The sequence below is a fragment of the Lagenorhynchus albirostris genome, chromosome 1, assembly GCF_949774975.1.
Source record: "Lagenorhynchus albirostris chromosome 1, mLagAlb1.1, whole genome shotgun sequence".
NCBI lineage: Eukaryota > Metazoa > Chordata > Mammalia > Artiodactyla > Delphinidae > Lagenorhynchus > Lagenorhynchus albirostris.
The window spans coordinates 183,958,907-183,977,834 of NC_083095.1; the positions used below are offsets into that span (position 1 = coordinate 183,958,907).

The 18,928-nt window shown below is 46.7% G+C and overlaps 2 protein-coding genes across 6 annotated transcripts in view; one reads left to right on the forward strand and one right to left on the reverse strand.

Moving 5' to 3' along the window:
- The window catches only part of MCM10 (minichromosome maintenance 10 replication initiation factor), a 102,614-nt gene that overhangs the window by 37,405 nt on the left and 46,281 nt on the right, over positions 1 to 18,928 (forward strand). The window contains exon 21 of one of the 3 annotated variants that reach the window (XM_060121472.1): positions 17,857 to 17,982. The exons of 1 other annotated variant lie outside the window; for it this stretch is intronic. The gene's annotated coding sequence lies outside the window, so the exon portion shown is untranslated. Of the gene's footprint in view, positions 1 to 1,138; positions 2,747 to 17,856; positions 17,983 to 18,928 lie in introns of those variants that run through there. One more of the 3 variants, XM_060121465.1, reaches the window with a different exon arrangement.
- On the reverse strand, positions 9,348 to 18,651 carry UCMA (upper zone of growth plate and cartilage matrix associated). 3 transcript variants are annotated; one of them, XM_060121493.1, is made up of 5 exons: positions 18,594 to 18,651; positions 18,213 to 18,278; positions 18,033 to 18,128; positions 14,605 to 14,703; positions 9,348 to 9,468 (listed from the first exon to the last, which is right to left on the reverse strand). In XM_060121493.1, the coding sequence occupies exons 1-5, from the start codon at positions 18,649 to 18,651 to the stop codon at positions 9,371 to 9,373; spliced, it is 417 nt and encodes a 138-aa protein (XP_059977476.1). In that variant the 3' UTR covers positions 9,348 to 9,370. The 3 variants fall into 3 exon arrangements, with proteins under 3 accessions (XP_059977476.1, XP_059977482.1, XP_059977493.1); XM_060121499.1 differs by lacking the exon at positions 18,033 to 18,128; XM_060121510.1 differs by lacking the exons at positions 18,033 to 18,128; positions 18,213 to 18,278.

Below are 18,928 nucleotides of genomic sequence, written 5' to 3' on the forward strand. Positions count from 1 at the left end.
AGCAACTTGTTTGAACCAAGGGTGTTGTCACAGTCCGGATTCACTTGTATATTGTGTATAAGTCATGTAGTAACTTTCTTATAAAGGTTAATGGGTGAGCTGAACCTAGATGCCCTCTGTTTTTAAATTTGATTTTTACATTTTAAATAATTAAAAATATAATTGAGTTACTTCTCAGTTACTCTAGGTGTTGGGAGGCTTCCACTGGGTTGCCTTGTGTGTGTGTGTGTGTGTGTGTGTGTGTGTGTGTGTGTGTGTGTGTGTGTGTGTGAGAGAGAATATTCAGGGATGGGAAGGGATGGGTGGGCTGGAGGGGGCACGCACTTGTTTGCATTGAAAACGTGATTCATCGTGAGGCAAGTCTTTAATCCTGCCACCTTCTTTATCAATGTGTATTAAATGCTTTCATATAAATCCAAAATGTGTGTTTTTTTCTTATGCTGTCTTTGACAACGTAGAGATTATTGTATAATCACGGGCCATCAGAAGAGAGTAAGCACACGGTGGTCTAAGTTAGTACACAGAAACTGGCCATGTCCTTCGTGGGTGATCACAATTTTCTGATCTTTACAATAGATTTTTTTTTTTCTATGCCTTTTTCCTTTATTTTCTTTTTTGGTTTATTTAATTAATTAATTTATTTATTTGGCCGTGCCACAGGGCATGCAGTATCTCAGTTCCCCGACCAGCGATTGAAACTGGGCCACGGCACTGAAAGCCCAGAATCCTAACCAGTAGGCCACCAGGGAACTCCCTATGCTTTTTTCTGTTTAGAGGAATTAAGTGGCTTGTTAAAGAAAATCATCTTTTTCTTGAGTTTTGTTAAACCATACTTTCCCTTTCCAAACAACAAAAGGAAAACTGAACTAATGTAGATAACAGATCCAGAATAGCAAATAAGAAGCTTCTGAATGATTGGTGTGGAATTGTCCCCAAAGGGAACTTAAAACATTTAAAGTTTCCACTTTTAAAATTTTTCCAGTTTTCAACTTCTAAAAACATTTCAAGTTGATATATAGCTAAGTTGACAGGCAGTGATTGAACGATTGGGTTCTTGTGTAAAAGTTGATGATAGACGTAAAGCTTGATGTTTATAAGAGATTAAATGTGTCTGACAACATTAATTTTTTAAAATCAGGAGAGTAAGTCTGTTTGCCTAAGTTGTCACTGCTAGCAGCCCATCAGAGCCTCTGCTCTTACAGGTAAAACAGACATCTCAGGTGCCACGAGGGGAGATTTGCAAACAGCACCACTCAAAAGAAGGATGACTGACCCCCAAAATGAGATTCTGTATTTGCCAATATTGAAGAAAGAAACGGTGATATATCTAAAGAAAATAACAGAGAGGCACAAAAGGTGGAAGAAATCAGTTGGCATAAGCTGGCAGCAGTTTGTGAAAAAGCTGTGGAATTTTAGAAAATTAAGGAAAGACAGTATAGCCACACAGCTGAACTCTCCAGATCAAAATGGGGGAGAGGCCTGCCATGTCCTGCACAGTCAGACCATGTATCCAGTAAGACTGACCTGCATTTTGGAGAAAAGCAGGACATCAGTAATCGCGGTGGTGAAAACTCAAAGCCATTTCACCAAAGAAAGGAAGAAAGAACTAGAAATACATAGAGAGTGGATTTTTGTTATTCACAGTAATTATGTCTCATAAAGTCACCAGCTGAACTAGCAGATACCCAATCACTGCTCCTAGAGGAAATACAGGCTTAGGTTCCCTTGAGCCTCTGGTCACGTCTTCTTCACCGGATCAGTACATAACCTTGTATTATGTGTGTTTCTGTTTAAAAACACCTTATTTAATATGTATCGTCGATTCATTAACATGGAACTCACAGTCGACAGCAGTGTATCTCCTAATGGAACAAAGCTGATCTCATCACATGCTTTTTCTCCAGAGGGTGCATCCCAGCCTTCTTGCCCTCAGGAACACTTAAGCACTATGCCTGTGGGCCATTTTCAGCAGCAAAAGTATACCAAAGAAGCACAAAAATGTGATGAACGTGGCATGAAAAGGACATCTTTTTACAGCATCAGAGCTGAAACCAGCAAAAGTTGTTGTTCTACCTCAGCTGAGAACAACTTAGATTTCTCGTTGGTCTGCACATGTGCATATCCGTAATTGACCACAACAACACCACATTTATTGCTTTTATAAATTTTAGCAATTAGGTGAATTTGGAAAAACATGGAATCCACAAATAATGAGGAGCAACTGTGTAATATTTCCCAAAACAGGGCCAGATCGGGAGTGTCCCCATTTTGCAGATTAGAAAATTAAGTGATTTGAAACTATGGGAAGAAACCAGGATTGCAATCAAGTCTGTGGTAATGTTGCTTGAGCAGAGACTTCTCTATTGGTATTTTTTTAAGTCAACTTTATTAAGGGCTAAATTTCACACAGCAAAAGGCACACATCTTAAGTGTACAGTTTGGTAAATTTTGATGAATTTATACATCCACATGACCACCACCACAAGCAAGATCGAGAACATTCCCACCACCCCAAAAAGTTGCCTCTGCCGCTTCCCAGTCAGGCCACATGCCCTGGTCCCATCCGTCACTGATCCGTTTACAATCCGTTTAGATCTGTCTTTCCTAGAGTTTCATATAAATGGAATCATACAAAATGTACTCTTATGCTTCACTCTGCATATTTTGAAATAAATCCATGTTATTGCCTGTGTCCATAGTTCATTTTTTATTGTTGAGTATTTCAACTGTATGGATATGTCACTGTTTATTCACCTGTAGATGGACATTTGGGTTGGCTTGTTTCCAGTTTGGGGCTGTTACGAATAAAGCCATTAGCAATATTCAGGTATAAGTCATTCTATGGATATGTTTTTGTTTCTCTTAGGTAAATATCTAGGAGTGGGATTCCTGGTAAGTATGTTTAGCTTTATAAGAAACTGCTGGGGCTTCCCTGGTGGCGCAGTGGTTGAGAGTCCGCCTGCCGATGCAGGGGACACGAGTTCGTGCCCCGGTCTGGGAAGATCCCACATGCCGCGGAGCGGCTGGGCCCGTGAGCCATGGCTGCTGAGCCTGCATGTCCAGAGCCTGTGCTCCATGGTGGGAGAGGCCACAACAGTGAGAGGCCCGCGTACCGCAAAACAAACAAACAAACAAACAAAAAAAACTGCTGAACTGTTTTCCGAAGTGGCCTTTTACATGCCCACTGATGATGCACCAGAGTTCCATTTGCTCCACACCCTCAACAGTACTCGGTGTTGTCAGTCTTCTCAGTTTTAGCCATTCCTGATGGGTGTGTGGTGGTATCTCATTGTGGTTTTAATTTGCATTTCCCTCATGACATCTTTTCCTGTGCAATTGGCCGTTTGTATATCTCTTTTGGTGACATATCTGTTTACTTATTTACTGGGTTGAGTTGTAAGAATTCTTTCTATGTTCTGGATACAAGTGCTTTTTGTGGATATATGTGTGGTGAATATTTTCTCCCAATTTGTGGCTTGCCTTTTCATTTTTTTAAGTGTCTTTCAAAGAGCATTTTTGTCATTTTGGTGGAGCCCATTTTATCACTTTATGGTTCATGTGTTTTGTATTCTAGCTAAGAAATCTTTACCTGCCTTAAGATCACAAAGATTTTCTTCTAGAATTTTTTAATATGGTTTTAGCTTTTACTATTAGGTCTATGATCCATTTCAGGTTAATTTCTGTATAAGCTGTGAGGTAAGGGTTGTGGGTCCTTGTTTTCCAAATGGACATTTAGTTGTTACGGCACCACTCAGTGAAAAGATTATAATTTCCTCATTGGATTATTTTCACTCCTTTGTCAAAAATCAGTTGACCATACATTTTGGGGGTCTACTTCTGGACTTAGTGCTGTTAAATTAATCTGGATGTCATTCCGTATGCTGGTACCATTGTCTTAATTACCTAAGCTATATAGTAAGTCTTGGAATCAGGTAGTGTTAGTTCTCCGGCTTTGTTCTTTTTAAAATTTGTTTTGGCAATTCTAGGTCCTTTGCGTTTCAGTGTAAATTTCTGAATCAGCTTATCAATTTCTACCCCAGAAACCCTGCTGAAATTTTTATTAGGATTGTGTTTAGTCTTTAATATTAAGATTTTGTATCTATGAATATGCCTCTCCATTTATTTGGGTCTTCTTTAATTTTCTCAGCAATGTTTAATGGTTTCAGTGTACAGATTGTATATATATTTTGTCTTTATTTTTAAATAGTTTTGATGGTGTCATAAACGGTACTTTTTTCCATTTTAATTTCCAATTATTATTCTGCATACATGCTAGTATACAGAAATACAATGCATATTTGTCTATTGGTCTTGTGTTCTGGGACCATGCCAAACTTACCTACTAGTATAGCAGCTTTTTTATACATTCCTTAGGATTTTCACATGGGATCTTGTTGCCTGAGAAGTTTTAACATTTCATTTCCTGCATGACTTTTTTTTCTTGTTCCCAGTCTGAGGAGGAAAGCATTTTCCTTCACCATTAAGTGTCAAGGAAGTATTTTGAGTAAGGTTCGATGAGATCTCTAAATAATGGTGTGGTTTTTCTGTTTGTCTTCTCTTATATTCCCTGGAGTGGTGTTATCAATTGACCATTAGTGGGCTCAACCTTGAGAGGAGGAAGTGGATTCAAGTCCTGAGCTAAGTACATTTTCAGGTGGTGATGCTGACTTTATTACATAATTATTAATCTTGCCCAAACAAAGTAGTGTCCAGTTGTGTGTCATTCGTGCACTTTGAGTTAAAGGTTCAAGAAAAGCTGTCTTCAGTGACTTACTAAAGGAATGTACTATTCTCTCTTTTTCAGCAGTGATTTCAAGGGACCAATCTAACGGTATATTTGGGTTTTTTATCATCTAAATCCGCTTACAAAATAGAAAATATCTTGCACCTTGCTACTGCAATTCTGTGCTGGGTACATGATAAACAAACCAAACATGAGTTAATAAAATCATACTCGAAGGCTCCTGGACCTCACTGCCTCATATTAATGACGTTGTCATTTTATTTAGAAAGTTTTTAATTTGGGAGCCTACACACTAAATGGTTCAGGCTCACTAGTGTGTTATTTGAAACTCATTATTACAGGGTCTAAATTAATGAGAAATTATCTAGAAAAATATTTTTCACTTTTCGCTTTATGTATTAAATCAGTGTTCTTTTTAGTCATGTCCCCTCAAATATCGCCGTTCCCATAGGAAGCTTTTTCTTTAAAAGGCTTTATGAAAACTGCTTAGCTATAAATTACTATACAGATTTTCAGTGGTAGAAAATTAGTTTAATATGTAAAGTAGGCATCACTGGTCAAAAATGAATTTTAAAGTTTAAAAATAAAAGTGGAAAAGAAGTATAGCTGGATACTTAGATGTGCACAGGTCACTTGAAGGATGCTCAGGACTTGGGGATGATGGTTTTCTTTGGGAGACAGGGAAAGGATATTGAATTCTTTTTTGTCCTGTGAAAAATTTAAATCATGTGTATACATTGCCTATGCACAATATTTTTAATTAAAAAAATCAAAATAACGTGGAAAGTGGACAAAACTTTTTTTACAGTGGTAGTACACTGTAAGATCACAGAGTATACCAGTTAAAATTGTGAACTAGAATATCCATACTTAACCAATTTGCTTTTGGACAAATCCCTTAAGAACTTTTAAATTATGAAAAACTTGCCAAAGAATTAGAACGTAATGGTTGAAAAGGAATTAGAAATGAATTTTCCCAACTAAATATTTTTAAAAAGCATATGACACTTTTTTAAAAAAAATTTAAAATCATTTTGGGTCTTAGGAAAATTACCACCTCCTTCCAGAAATCTAAGTAAACAAAGGCACATGATAATAAGTTACAAAATCTCCCCCGGAGCACACACACTCTCAAAAAAATAAAAGAAGAAGGAGAAGATGAAGAAGAAAATAAAATGACAACATACAGAATTAGTGGGAAAAAAATAATGAGTTTTCACCAATTCATCGTTTGACAAAATTTGTTTTCAACCACTTACCTGGAACCCCTAAAGGACTTGGGGATGGTAAGGAAAGAACAGAGAAGAGTTAGAAGAATGTCCCAAAGGCCACCCTTTTGACAAAGCCTATCTCTGAAAATATAGATCCTCCGTTACTAATTCCTATGAAATTCAGCTACCCCGATTCCGGTCATGTTTCCTTTGGCATCCTTCTTCCTACCCAGGAAATGGCTGCAATTGGTTTTGAGAGAAGGAATTCTAAAACCCTGAGGTATAATGGGGCCCTTGTTAAGGATGGGGTAGAACAAGGTAATAGAATTCTTCCTTCTGCCAGAATTCTTTATCTGGAGCTGACATGCCAAGCCTGGCTCTTGAACAAACAAGGAAAGGCTGCTTTTCTTTTTTTTTTTTTTTTGCGGTACGCGGGCCTCTCAGTGCTGTGGCCTCTCCCGTTGCGGAGCAGAGGCTCCGGACGCGCAGGCTCAGCGGCCATGGCTCACGGGCCCAGCCGCTCCGCGGTATGCGGGACCCTCCCAGACCGGGGCACGAACCCGCGTCCCCTGCATTGGCAGGCGGACTCTCAACCACTGCACCACCAGGGAAGCCCGCTGCTTTTCTTTTAAACCGGCCACTCACCGAGACCATTCTTGGTATTTGACATCTATATGGGCCCGGCGTTCCCTCCTGTGTAAGCAGCAGGCTTTTTGAGCCAGGTGGCTGCAGAGTATGGCCTTGAGTCAGACTCCATCGGCTGCCGTGCACCTGGTTCCTGGCCCTCCGGTCAGAAGGCGTTGGGTGTGTGATTGTCACCATATGAGCCAGACTGTGGCTCCTTTGTTTCCTGGCTGAGGTGAGAGAGCAGTGCTTTGCCTTTTCTCTGTTGTACATCTGGGTGTGTGAAAACACACGCACACCCTCGTCAGTTGGGGTTACCAACCTAAAGGGTCAGGGGCTGGATCTTCTGGCTTGGCATCTGGCTCCTGGTCAACCAAGAGGGCATTTCATGCGGGTAGAGCACAGGCCCACTTGGATCGCTGGCCCAACAGCTGGCAGCCCTGACTCAGGACCTGAGCTAGCAGTCAGCAGAACTTGCACCTGCCCCATGACAACCCTGTCTCTCGCTTCCCTGAGTAACCGAGCTGAGCAGAGGCACTGTGGTTCCTACATGCCTGTAGCAAGAATTTCTCATCTGTGTGTGTGGCCGGGTACCATGAGGGGCCCCGCCCCCGAGAGCACAGACCCTGGACCAGGGGGTCTGTCTGGCCCGTTTGCTAAGGCTCCCTGTCCTGCTCTTTTCAAGGGTGCAGTAGGAAGCGGGTGGGATGCGTGTGTGAGGCTCCTGCCCTGTAGTTCAGAGAGGACCATCTCTGACCTATGTTCCCCTCAAGCTGACTGATTTCTCCAGTGTAGACCAGAGATCGCAGAGATAGAGGACAAATAGCAGAGCTCCCTTTTGGTCTGTTCAGCTTTACGCTCCGAAACTTGGGAATACTCATTCCTCCCAAATAATTTCAGTCTCATCAGGTAATAAGAAAAAACAGTAATGAAATATTGAGGCACCTGCAGAGTTTTTATTTCATGCCAGTTTCTTCCACTGCTATCACCTTCTAAGTTGAAGCTCCTGGTACTTGTAGTGGGAGCCGTGGGGGGCAGCGGGCTTCCTGAAGAGCCTGTCTGTTGAAGACAGGCCCAAAGGCGGGGGTGGCCAGTGGGAAAACGTAGATCGTGTAGGTGGGGTGTTCGCTGACAACCTGGTTTCAGATAAAGTGCTGGCTCTACATGAGGCGGCTTGGAATGTGCATAATTGCTTGATCACTGAATGTTTTTAAAGATTGTATCCCAGGCTTTTAAAAAGTTGCTTTGCCTTCATTGCACAGTGTCCAGATCCAGTTAATTGTTCCACCTCTGGTGGGGGGTTTTACTACAGTTGAGCAGCTTTTCCTCGAAACAAAGTTGCCCTTTACTGTTCTGGAAACCCAGCCTCCAAAGCAGGCTGGAGCAGCCAGCCTGGGACCCAAGTCAAGGCGGCGGAGGCACAAGGCCCAGGAGCGGGGCGGGGAGGTGGCCAGGAGTGGGTGCTCATTCTTCACCCACAGTCCGCTTTGTCTTCGAGAGCTGACCCCACAGGAGTGCCCACTTAGGCTGTTCTTGAGTTTTCTGCATTCTTAGTGTGGAATTCCTGAAGGCAGTTGGGAGCAAGGCTGGAAGCAGCCTCGTGCAGAGTCTGGGGCAGGAAGGCAGAGCCCTTGGGACAGAAGAAAGGGCACTGCTATGGGTGGAATTGTTTCCCCAGAAAGATATGCGGAAGTCTAACCCCTGAGACCTGTGAGTGTTGACCTTATTTAGAAATAGGGTCTTTGCAGATATAATCAAGTTAGTGAGGCTGGTAGGGTGGGCCCTTAACTCAATGACTGTTGTCCTTATAAGAAGAGACACAGAAACACAGAGGGGAGAGTGTGTGGAGACATGGGGAGAAAAGGCCGAGTGACAGTGACGACAGAGACTGGAGTGACGCTGCCACAAGCCAGGGAACAACTGAGCCCCCGGAAGCTGGAAGAGGCAAGGGAGGACCCTCGCCCGGAGCCTTAGGAGGGCGTGTGGCCCTGCCCACACCTTGACTTCAGACTTCTAACCCCCAGAGCTGTGAGACAATAGATGTTCATTGTTTTAAGCCGCCCAGTTCTGGCACTTGGCTGTGCAGCGCTAGCAAATTAATACTATGAGGAAAAAGGGGGTGATACTAAAACTAAACCGTATCTGCTGTCTAGTTTTGGTTACAGCCGGCCTTGCTCTTACCCTGGCCTCTGAGTGATGCCATTAAGAAACCACCGTTGAACCTTAAGACTTTTTTCAAAGACATGAGAAGCACCTGGGCTTTGGAGAATGGTTTTTCCCGAACAGTTGCATTAGCAGGTCCCTTCCAGTCACGTGACTGCTGAGACAGGCTGCGGAAATAGTGAGCAGTGCTCCTGAGTCCAAGCTTCCCGACACCCAAGTCGGGAGAGGCCCAGTGTCACCTGGGAGGGACAAGCTGGTGCGGCTCAGCGTGAGATTCAAGAGGATGGTACAGAGTGTTGACTCAGCGTTTTTATTCATAAACTATAAGCAGACACATGGTCTTTTCTCTCTACTGTGATTCTTTCATTGTTCTATGGGCCAGGAGTCTCACTGTGGGAACCATGGCGAAGCAGTGGGAAACCACCATAGGGGTGATGCCCCACAGGCCTTGGCTCACCTCAGAAATTCACCTGCCCAGAAGCGCAAGCCAGGGCGTTTCTATCCACGAGAACAGAAGGCCCCAGGCTGAGGCCCTGGGAAGGGGCCTGTTTGTATGCAAAAGAGGTGCCTGAATGCCGAGGGTGGGCGGGTTTGTCAAGTGCCGTCTTCTGGGTGCATCGGGCTGAGGTCAGATATGGTGGCGGTTGTAGAGATAGGGTGGGTACAGGCCGTCACTGTGCCACTGGCGCCACTGCTCGATGGCCTCCCGGCTTCTCTCTTCCTGTTCTGGGGACGAGAGATGAAGTCGTCGTGTGAGGATGGAGGGCTCTGATCTGGGGGCAGCCACCGAGTCCGCCCAAAGCCCCCCCCACCCCAGCCTGTGACACGTGACATGAACCACTGTGCCTGCGTCCATGGATGACAGACAGAATCCCAGCTGGAAGGGCCTGAGAGGATGCCGAATCTGAAGGCCTCGTTTTAATGCAGATCGGGCCCAGATAGGTGAGCGTCACAGAGCTGATTGCCAAGAGAGCGGAGACCGGGGCCCTGCCTTCAGTTCAGTGTTCCTTCCCTGTACAGCCAGCGAAGGGCGAAGAGCCGCGTGCAGAAACTGGCCCAGAGACACACCAACTAAGACAGAATCCAAAATCACAGCAGCAGAAAAACAGACTGCAAACCATACTGTTGAAAAACTCATGGAAATGATTGTCAATTCCGAGTGATGGGATTATGAGTAAGGTGTTCCTTCTTACTGTTTCTTAGCTTTAAAAATAAAGTTATGTTTTTAAAGCTAACTGGGGAAAGGGGTGGGTGAAGCAAGTGCAGGAAGATCTTGATAATCCCTGATTCTGGGTGATGGTTACATGAGAGTTTGTTATACTATATACTTTTCCATGTGTTTGAAATGTTTCATAGTAAAGGCTAAAAAGAGCAGAAGGGAGTTTTTAATGAGTAAGAAAGTCCTGATTTTTCTGTCTTTGATAAGACATGTTTCTGAATAACGCCTTTGTGAAGCTATAGAATTAGGCTCCTGATGCCAGTTCAAGACTGCCTGTCACTCACTGTTAGGTACACTCACTGTCGCGTTAAAGCGCGAGCAGATATCCCAAGGCTATCGGTGTTTAAAAAGCACCCTCAGAAAGTTAAACAGAATTACCATTAACCCAACCGTTCTTAAAACAAGAATAGATGAATCGATAAAATGTGAGATGATAGATAGATAGATAGACAGACAGGAATATATAGATATGTCTGTATGTATTATTCAGCCATAAAAAGGAATGAAATTCTGATATGTGCTATAACATGAATGAGCCTTGAAACATGCCAAGTGAAATACACCAGACACAAAAGGACAAATATTATGTGATTTCTCTTCTGTGAAATATGTAGTATAGGCAAATTCGTACGGACAGAGAATATATTAGAGGTTTCCAGGGCTGTGGGGAGAGGGGAGTTAATGCATAATGGATACAAAGTTAGTTTGAGGTGATAAAAGGGGGTTGGAAATAAATAGTGGTGATGGTTGTGGATGTACTAAATGCCACTGAATTGTACACTTAAAAGTAGGTAAGGTGGCAAAGTTTGTGTTCTAGGTATTTTACCACAATTTTTTTTTTGAGTATTTGGAGAAAACGTTGAGAGGATAGAAAGTTAATAGAAGGTAATAGCAAGGATTCAAAACTCAAAATGTCTTCCTTGCCTATTTTCTCAAATGTGGGCTTCACCTTGGTGCTAGTGACACGCATCCTCTGTGGCATTGGGCAAACAGGACAGCCTGGTGGCTTCAGGATGTGGAGGAAGTGGGTGTCCCCGTGGTCCTTAGCACCTGTGAGAGCCAGGTGCCCGCAACAGGAAGGGCCCTTGTGACCACGGGGTGTGCGGGAGCCATGTCTGCTGGGTATGTTTCCTTCTATGTGAGCTTGGGGTCGGCGCTACCCTGGGTGCTGAGAATCCTCTTAGGGACTTGGTTCCTCAGAGGAAACCTGGAGCTCAGAGTCAGCCCAGGCTGTTAGCCTTGGGCCATTCAGACCTTTCTCAGGCCACGGAGAGCAGCTACCCTTGGCCAATCTTGAGAGCATGATTCTGACATAAAAGCTGATTTTTTCTTCCCAGGTCATGCTGAACTCTTCTTAGACCATTTCATTGAGACAAAGGGAAGGTCTCGCTGGTAAAGACCCAGGGCCTGGACGCTGTAGCCTTCGTGTAGGGACCACTTGTGGCCAGGCGTCGTGCAGCCAGCCTGGGATAGCCTGACCCAGGCTTCCGGCTTTGAAGGTGGAAGCAGGCCTGGGCTGCTACCACGTCGGCCTTAGAAGTGGGAGTTCAACACCGTTTATCCTGAGCTTTTGGAGGCAGAACTCAGCTATTTTTGCCTTGAAGTTGGTGGTTTCGAGTAGAGTTACAAGCTGGAGCCGTGACAGAGCCGAGTGAGACTCTAACCACGCCCCTCCCACTTCCCCAGACAAGGGCCAGTATCCTGGGTGGGTTGGTAGAGGGGCCTTTGACTAAGGTGGGGTTTTCAGGCCCTCAGCAAGGTCACCGGTGTCCAGAAATCTCCCTTCAGACCACCTGCCTAAAATTCCTCCACTGGAAACCCAAGTCCTTCCCGTCACCCGTGGTATCTCTCAGCATTCGCTTTTATGCAGCAAGTACCTCGGGGAGAGAGCATCATCCGCTGCTCTCCAGTATTCTGAGAATAGGTGACGTTGTCAATCAAGAGAGCTAACCGAACCCGGGGTCCTGACCGACGGGGAACGTGGGCGCCTCAGAGAAGGGCTCTGAGCGCTGCTCACGGTGGAGGTTTCCGGCAACCTGGCCTCTGTGCATGGTCTGTTCCGGGGCAGAGGCAAGGGAAGGGGGGAAGCTGAAGTGAGTTTCACCTTTGTCAGCGTTTACCCTCCGCCAGGCTGGGCCTCCTGCCTCTCCTTCTTTCATCAAGCTCGTGAGGGGGGGCGACCCCCGCTGAGCTGCTCTGCGTTGCCCCCTCCCTCCCTCCATCCTCATGGGCCAGTCCTTGGATTGAAGAACCTCTCCAAGACCTCTATGCATTTGGTCTTCCTTCGGTACAAAAACATGGGCTTTGCTGGCAAACTCGCCTTCATTTAAATCCTTCACTACCTATGTCACCTTGGTTATTCATGTATCCTTTCTAAGCTTGAGTTTTTAAAACTGTAAAGTGGCAATTGTAAGACCTGAGATGCTGGTCGTAAGCATTACGTGGTTCAGTACAGTGTCTGGCAGGGCAAGTGCTCAACCAGTGACAACGGCTGCTGTCACTACAGTCCCCGAAGGCCTGTGCCCTGCCCTGCAGCCTCTTCCTCTATGGGCAAGGCCTGAGGCCCCTGACCTTAGTCTCCTCTGGCTTTGGTGGAGGACCTGGCATCCCTCAGGTGCCTAACCCCTCATCCTAATCCATCGTGGGAGGGAAAACGGAATGGTTTTCATCCAGATGCTAGGGATTTGGACCTGAAACATTTTAAAATGCACAAAATAAAATGCTGCTATTAATACTGTGAGTTAGGGGCTTCCCTGGTGGCACAGTGGTTGAGAGTCCGCCTGCCGATACAGGGGACGCGTGTTCGTGCCCCGGTCTGGGAAGATCCCACGTGCCGCGGAGCGACTGGGCCCATGAGCCATGGCCGCTGAGCCTGCACCTCCGGAGCCTGTGCTCCACAACGGGAGAGGCCACAACAGTGAGAGGCCCGCGTACCGCCAAAAAAAAAAAAAAAAAAGCGTAGCACGGAAACTTACTCTTGGAGGATAGGGTCTTGTTGACAACAAATGCAAGGAAGTCTTTAAAAACTAACGTCGGGCATCCCTGGTGGCGCAGTGGTTGAGAGTCCGCCTGGCGATGCAGGGGACGCGGGTTCGTGCCCCGGTCCGAGAAGATCCCACATGCCGCGGAGCGGCTGGGCCCGTGAGCCATGGCCGCTGAGCCTGTGCATCCAGAGCCTGTGCTCCGCAACAGGAGAGGCCACAACAGTGAGAGGCCCGCGTACCGCAAAAAAAAAAAAAAAAAAAAAATACTGTGAGTTAAAAAAAAAAAACACTGAAGGAATTTTAGAGGCCACATCCTCATTTTTTAAATGCTTCTCCCCAAGCTGTCCACCAAGGTAAACAAATCTTTAACAGGAGTATTTGCCTCTGAATTAGTACAGTCTGAGCTTTCCCCAGGATGTTTGATTGGCTGGGATCCTGCCCAACACCTGTCTGCAGGGCTCAGCCAGGTGCCACCGGCAAGGCCATGGGCGTGGCCTGCAGCCCCCTGATACCTGGTGATGGTGTCCTTTCCACTAAGAGGTGCCCTAAGGGCATATTACCTCCCAAATCCACCAGAGCAGGCAAGCGAGGGGTTGACAACTTGGGAACTGAAATTGCAGACTTTCTCTAACAAAGGTCACCTTAACTGGGGTCTTATGTCCAAGCTCACCTGCATCCAGGAACTTACTTGGAAGCATTTAAATCTTGAAGTTTTGGAAGAGACCGAAAAAGGAATAAAAACACACATTGGCCTGCCTGGTCTGATCCCTATTACCCTGTTCTATGGATTTTTTGCTATAGGTGACCCTTGAGGGCACTTAATAGATACCAAGTCGAATCCCATCCCCCATGGGAGGCTGGGATTCAAAGGCAGAGTCTCCCTCCCCCTCCACCCTCCCCTACACCCAGAGGCCTGGTTGAAACCAGCATTCCTGGGAGGAGGCTGGAGCCCTGTCTCCCAAGGCCAGAGGGTGGGGATGAGGTGTGCTGACAGTCTGGTGAGAGACACAGAGGCAAAGGTCAAGGCTTTGCAAACAAGACGCTCGGGGCCCCCTGGGTGAGGGAACACGCAAACCCCATAAAAACTTGCTCTGGGTGAGGGGAGCCGCCCCATGGGCTGTAGATGTTGACGCTGGAGGTGGGGAGGGTACAGAGCTCCCGTGACCGGAGCCATCTGAGTTCACTTGTCCTGGTTTGCTTCCACTGGTCACCCGATGCTGATGATAATAACTAGGTAAATGAAGGCCTAGGTTTTCCGGGATGGGCAGTGCCTAGAGCCATGACATTGATGGAAATCCAAGGCCCTTGAAAGTGAGTTTGAAATCCTCCCAACTCAGCTCTAACGGGAACTAAGCCAGGAGTGCAGCTGCTAAGACAGAACACACACAAGTAGGAGGAGAAAATACGATCAACCCAAAACCCCCCCAGCCCCGCAGTCTCCAAGCCAGTGGCGTTCTGTCCTCTTCCATTTCTTCTCAAGTTCTGTAGCCTCTTGTGTGACTTTCTCCCTGTTTTCCGAGACTCCCATAGATATGAATTGAAAGTAGACCTCCTCTTACCTCCCTCCTCTAGTTAAAATTTAGGGATAAGTACAGGCAAATCACATGGTTCTCCTGCAGAGGCCCACTTCCCCAAAGTCGCTGGCTGACGAGCTCTTACCATCGTTTTGCTCCTCCACGAAGTTCTCAAACTCGTTCCTTTGTTCCTCGTAATGTTCTTTCCGTAGCGCATCCGCTTGCAGCTTCTGCCTGTTCTCCGCTGGGGGAGGGGAAGAGGCGAGAGTTGCCCCAAGCATAGGGGCAGCCGCACGCATTTAGGGGGACACTAATCATTCTGCCTGAGAAACTTAATCAGGTGCAAAAGGGGCTGTTTGTGAGGGGCTAAGAGTGGGGCTTCACTGAAATGGTTCACTCCTGACACAGATTTTAAAACCTGAGGGACCTGGGGGAGTGTCCCATCCAACTGCCTCGTTTTGGGAGTGAGAGGACAGACCCCCAAAAGGTGAAGCCATCTAGCTCCAGGTGCAAAATGAATGGTGTATCCAAGCATGCTGGTCCTCTTAGAAGCTAGGAATTTGATGATAGAAATGAATTCTGTGAGGGAATAATCCAACTTAATTTCACATTAATTAACCTGCAAGTCCATTCAGCATCTTTGCGCTCCTATCATGGCCAGAATATATACTAAGCACTGGGATTAAAAAGTCAAGTAAGAAAGATTCTGTCCCTCTGCCTAAGGGGCCTGTGATCCACTTAAGGAGAAAGATATGAAAATAAATTACACCCAGCATTATGGCTGCTGTGATAGAAATTGCCACGGGGTATAAGGATGGCTGTGGTCTAGGGAATCTAAGGTGATCCTGATATTCATGCCCTTAGGTGATTCTCTCCCCTTGTGTGGACTGGCCTAGTGGCTCACTTCTAATGGGCAAAATATGACAGAAGTGACGGGATATGACTTCTGAGATTAGGTTACAAACAAGACTGGCTTCCATCTTGGGTTCGTCGGTCTATCTGTCTATCTCTCACTTTTGCTCTTGCTCGGAGGGAAGCCAGCTGCCATGTTGTAAGCTGTCCTGTGGAGAGGCCCACTCATGGCAGGAACTGGTGTCCTTGACCAGTAGTCCACAGGACTTGAGGTTTGCCAACAGCCATGTGCGTGAGCTTGAAAGTGAATCTTCTCTCAATCAGGCCTTGAAATGAATGTAGCCCCAGCCAATACCTTGACTACAGCCCATAGAGACCCTGAGCCTGGGGCCACCAGCTAAGCTGGACCTAGACCCCAGAAACTGGGACAATAAATGTCTGTTGTTTTAAGCTGCTCAATTTGGGGCTCATTTGTTACACAGCAGTAGATAACTAGTACAGGATATGGGGTGATCAGGTAAACTCCCTGATGATGAAAATACCAACCTCAGGTATCCCTTAGTTTGTGAGGCAATGCATTCCAGTAAAGTTGGCTGTAAACTTTTTTATGAGGAGTCCCAGTTTCACATTATAAAGCTGAAGGTACGCCTCTGGTTGGAGAAATACCCCCAGTGATAACTGAAAACTGCCACTGAGAACAGGTAAACACTCCTTGGCTGTTGAACATGAAGCTTACCAGAGGGAACCTTACCTGAGCTGCCAGGTCACAGCTCACCAGCAGGTGCAGCTGTCCCTCATCTGCTGTAATGTAGCCCCCTCAAAAAACCTCTCTAGATTTTAGATTTTCCAACGTCAAATAAGTTTCTAGCTTCATCCATTTCTGCCCTCACACCTTTACATCTTTAGTCTGGCAGAAGCTTAGAGATAGGAATTGCCTGTTTTCTGGTTCCGGATTCAAGTTTATCAAAGTGTTGCCTGCCTTTACTGAACCTCAGACATAATTGGGCATTGTTCGACCCATCACCGGAGTTGACCAGGTAACAATAGATTAACTCAGGTGCATCCTAGGTGTTCACCGGGCTGTCCTGGGTTCCCACGACTGAAACCCCGAGCTTCCAACCTGGGTGACAGACCTCTGGCTTAATCATGCATCTCATTGTTCTGAATCCACTTAGAGAATGGAAACTATTTGCCTCTTAAATTCCTGCACGTTCCCCGCTGGGAGTCTGCCAAAAGTTTGCTTCTCTCATTTCCGTCAAGAACTGCCCAAACTCCATCAGTCTTTTCAGTGTTTCTTGACATTTGCTAACCTTTAAATCCCAAATTGTGTGAGGCCTGGAGATTTTCCCAGTGTGGTTGTACTTCTCCACTTAAAAAAAAAAAAGGGAATTTCATCTCCAAGCATTTTCATCTCACTTCTTGCCCATCATTTGAAAACAGTCCTGTTATTTTCACTGAGCAAGTTACCTTGCTGAGTGTGCTGAGAGGCACAAAGAGTTTATTCAGACAGACACATAAGTAACGAATCTAGCCTTGGACTCAGAGTCTGTCAGAGCTGAGTCCTTGGAAGAATCTAGTTCAAGGACAGAGAACTCAAATCCCTTCAAGGGTCGGCAGGTCATGGAAATGAGGGTCTCTGCCAAGCAGGGGATACCAGGGCCTACTTCAGGCTGAGAAGGAGACATACTTCTGAGCTCAAAAGCCTCCCAAATGCATTGGAAGTGAAGACTTTTAAAAACACTGCTGGCAGATGTAGAGAATGGACTTGAGGACACGGGGAGGGGGAATGGGAAGGTGGGACGAAGTGAGAGAGTGGCATGGACATATATACACTACCAAATGTAAAATAGATAGCGGGTGGGAAGCAGCCGCGTAGCACAGGGAGATCAGTTCGGTGCTTTGTGACCACCTAGAGGGGTGGGATAGGGAGGGTGGGAGGGAGACACAAGAGGGAGGAGATGTGGGGATATATGTATATGTAGCTGATTCACTTTGTTATACAGCAGAAACTAACACACCATGGTAAAGCAATTATACTCCAATAAAGATGGTTAAAAAAAGTAACTAGGAAAAAAAAAAAAACACTGCTGGCTGAACACCACTCTTTCAGGGGCTTGTAAATAAGGAAACGGGCCCAGGGAGAATAAGTGGTCAAGGCCACTTAGCAGCAAAGCTGTCACCAAGCCCACATTTCCAGTTCCCGGTCCCATGTGCCCTCCTCCCTGCTCACAGTGCCTGTAGGGTGCACCATGAATACCCGGAAAGCACACACTGAGCTATTGTGTCCCCTCTCCACTGAACATAGATTTTCCCCTTAACATTTTTTTTTTTGGCCTTGCTACACGGCATGCAGGGTCTTAGTCCCCCGACCAGGGATGGAACCCGTGCCCCCTGCAGTGGAAGCAGGGAGTCCTAACCGCTGGACCGCCAGGGAAGTGCCGCCCGTCCCCGACCTTAACATTTTTAACTTTCAGAAACTGAGATGCAATTCAACACTTAAGTGCGTTCAGTGCGGCCCTATCCTCTTTGTTTCTTACCCCTGCAGCATAGCCAATCAAAGAGTGACCTACAATCGAGGGAATGTGATGTAACTTCTAATTCAGAGCTGCAGTCACTGAGACCCGAGGGCCTAGGTTGAGCCCTTGGTCCCTGGCCCAGCTGACTGTGGGAGAGAGAAGGAACACGAGGCAAGAGCAGAAGGCAGGCCACCGGCATCCTTACCATTGGCCTCTTCTCGGGATTTGGAGGACCGCTTGCCTCGCTTCTTGAGGAAATTCAAGGCATCTGATTCCTGCATGAAGATCTTCCCTTCCACGCCTGAAACCCGAGAGAAGCCGGTCACAACTGACACATGCTCACCAGGGCTACCTCGGGAGCCCCCTGGGTGGCCCCGGCACTCACCTTCCTGCACCTCATGTCCTGCCAACCGCCTGGTGCCCACCGCCACAGCAGTCCCCTCCCGCAGGGCTGTGGGACGAGAACACAGCGTGAGCACTGCCGCACCCCGACAGGAGCCCTCACCCTGAGCCAGGCCGGGACGGTCCTTCCCAGGGCTGTGACTTGCCCTGGAGACTGGATGCCTCAGATACCAGCCACACAGCCAACTTCCCCAAGAAACCACCAGGCGTGCTGGTTTCTCTGTACTGGGTTGTATTATACACACAGACAAACACAAACACACACACCCAGGTACAGCCTTCTTAACAGAAGGTACAACCTCTACCTGGCCACCTGAACAGCCTCACCTAACACCAAGGCCATCCTGGGCCTCCGCATACTCACTGGACAGGAGCACAACGGCCGAGAGACAGCAGATCAGGAACAGCTGTCTCCAGGCCATCTTTGCAAAGGCCGAGGCTCTGTCTGGGAACTGCAGACACAGGGTTCTACAGATCCTGAGGCTGCCAGGTCCTCACTACTGTGTCAGGCAGATCAGGAAGGAGAGGGAGAGGCAGGAGGCTGGGATGCCACTGAGGGGGGTGGGGGGTGGGGAGTGGGAGGGGTCCCGGCCGCGACTTCCATTGGCCGCGCCTGCCAGAGCACCGGAGATGTTTTTGGCACCTTGCAAACCACACAGAAGCAGAGTCTGTCATCGGAGCCTCAGCCAGGACAGTTCT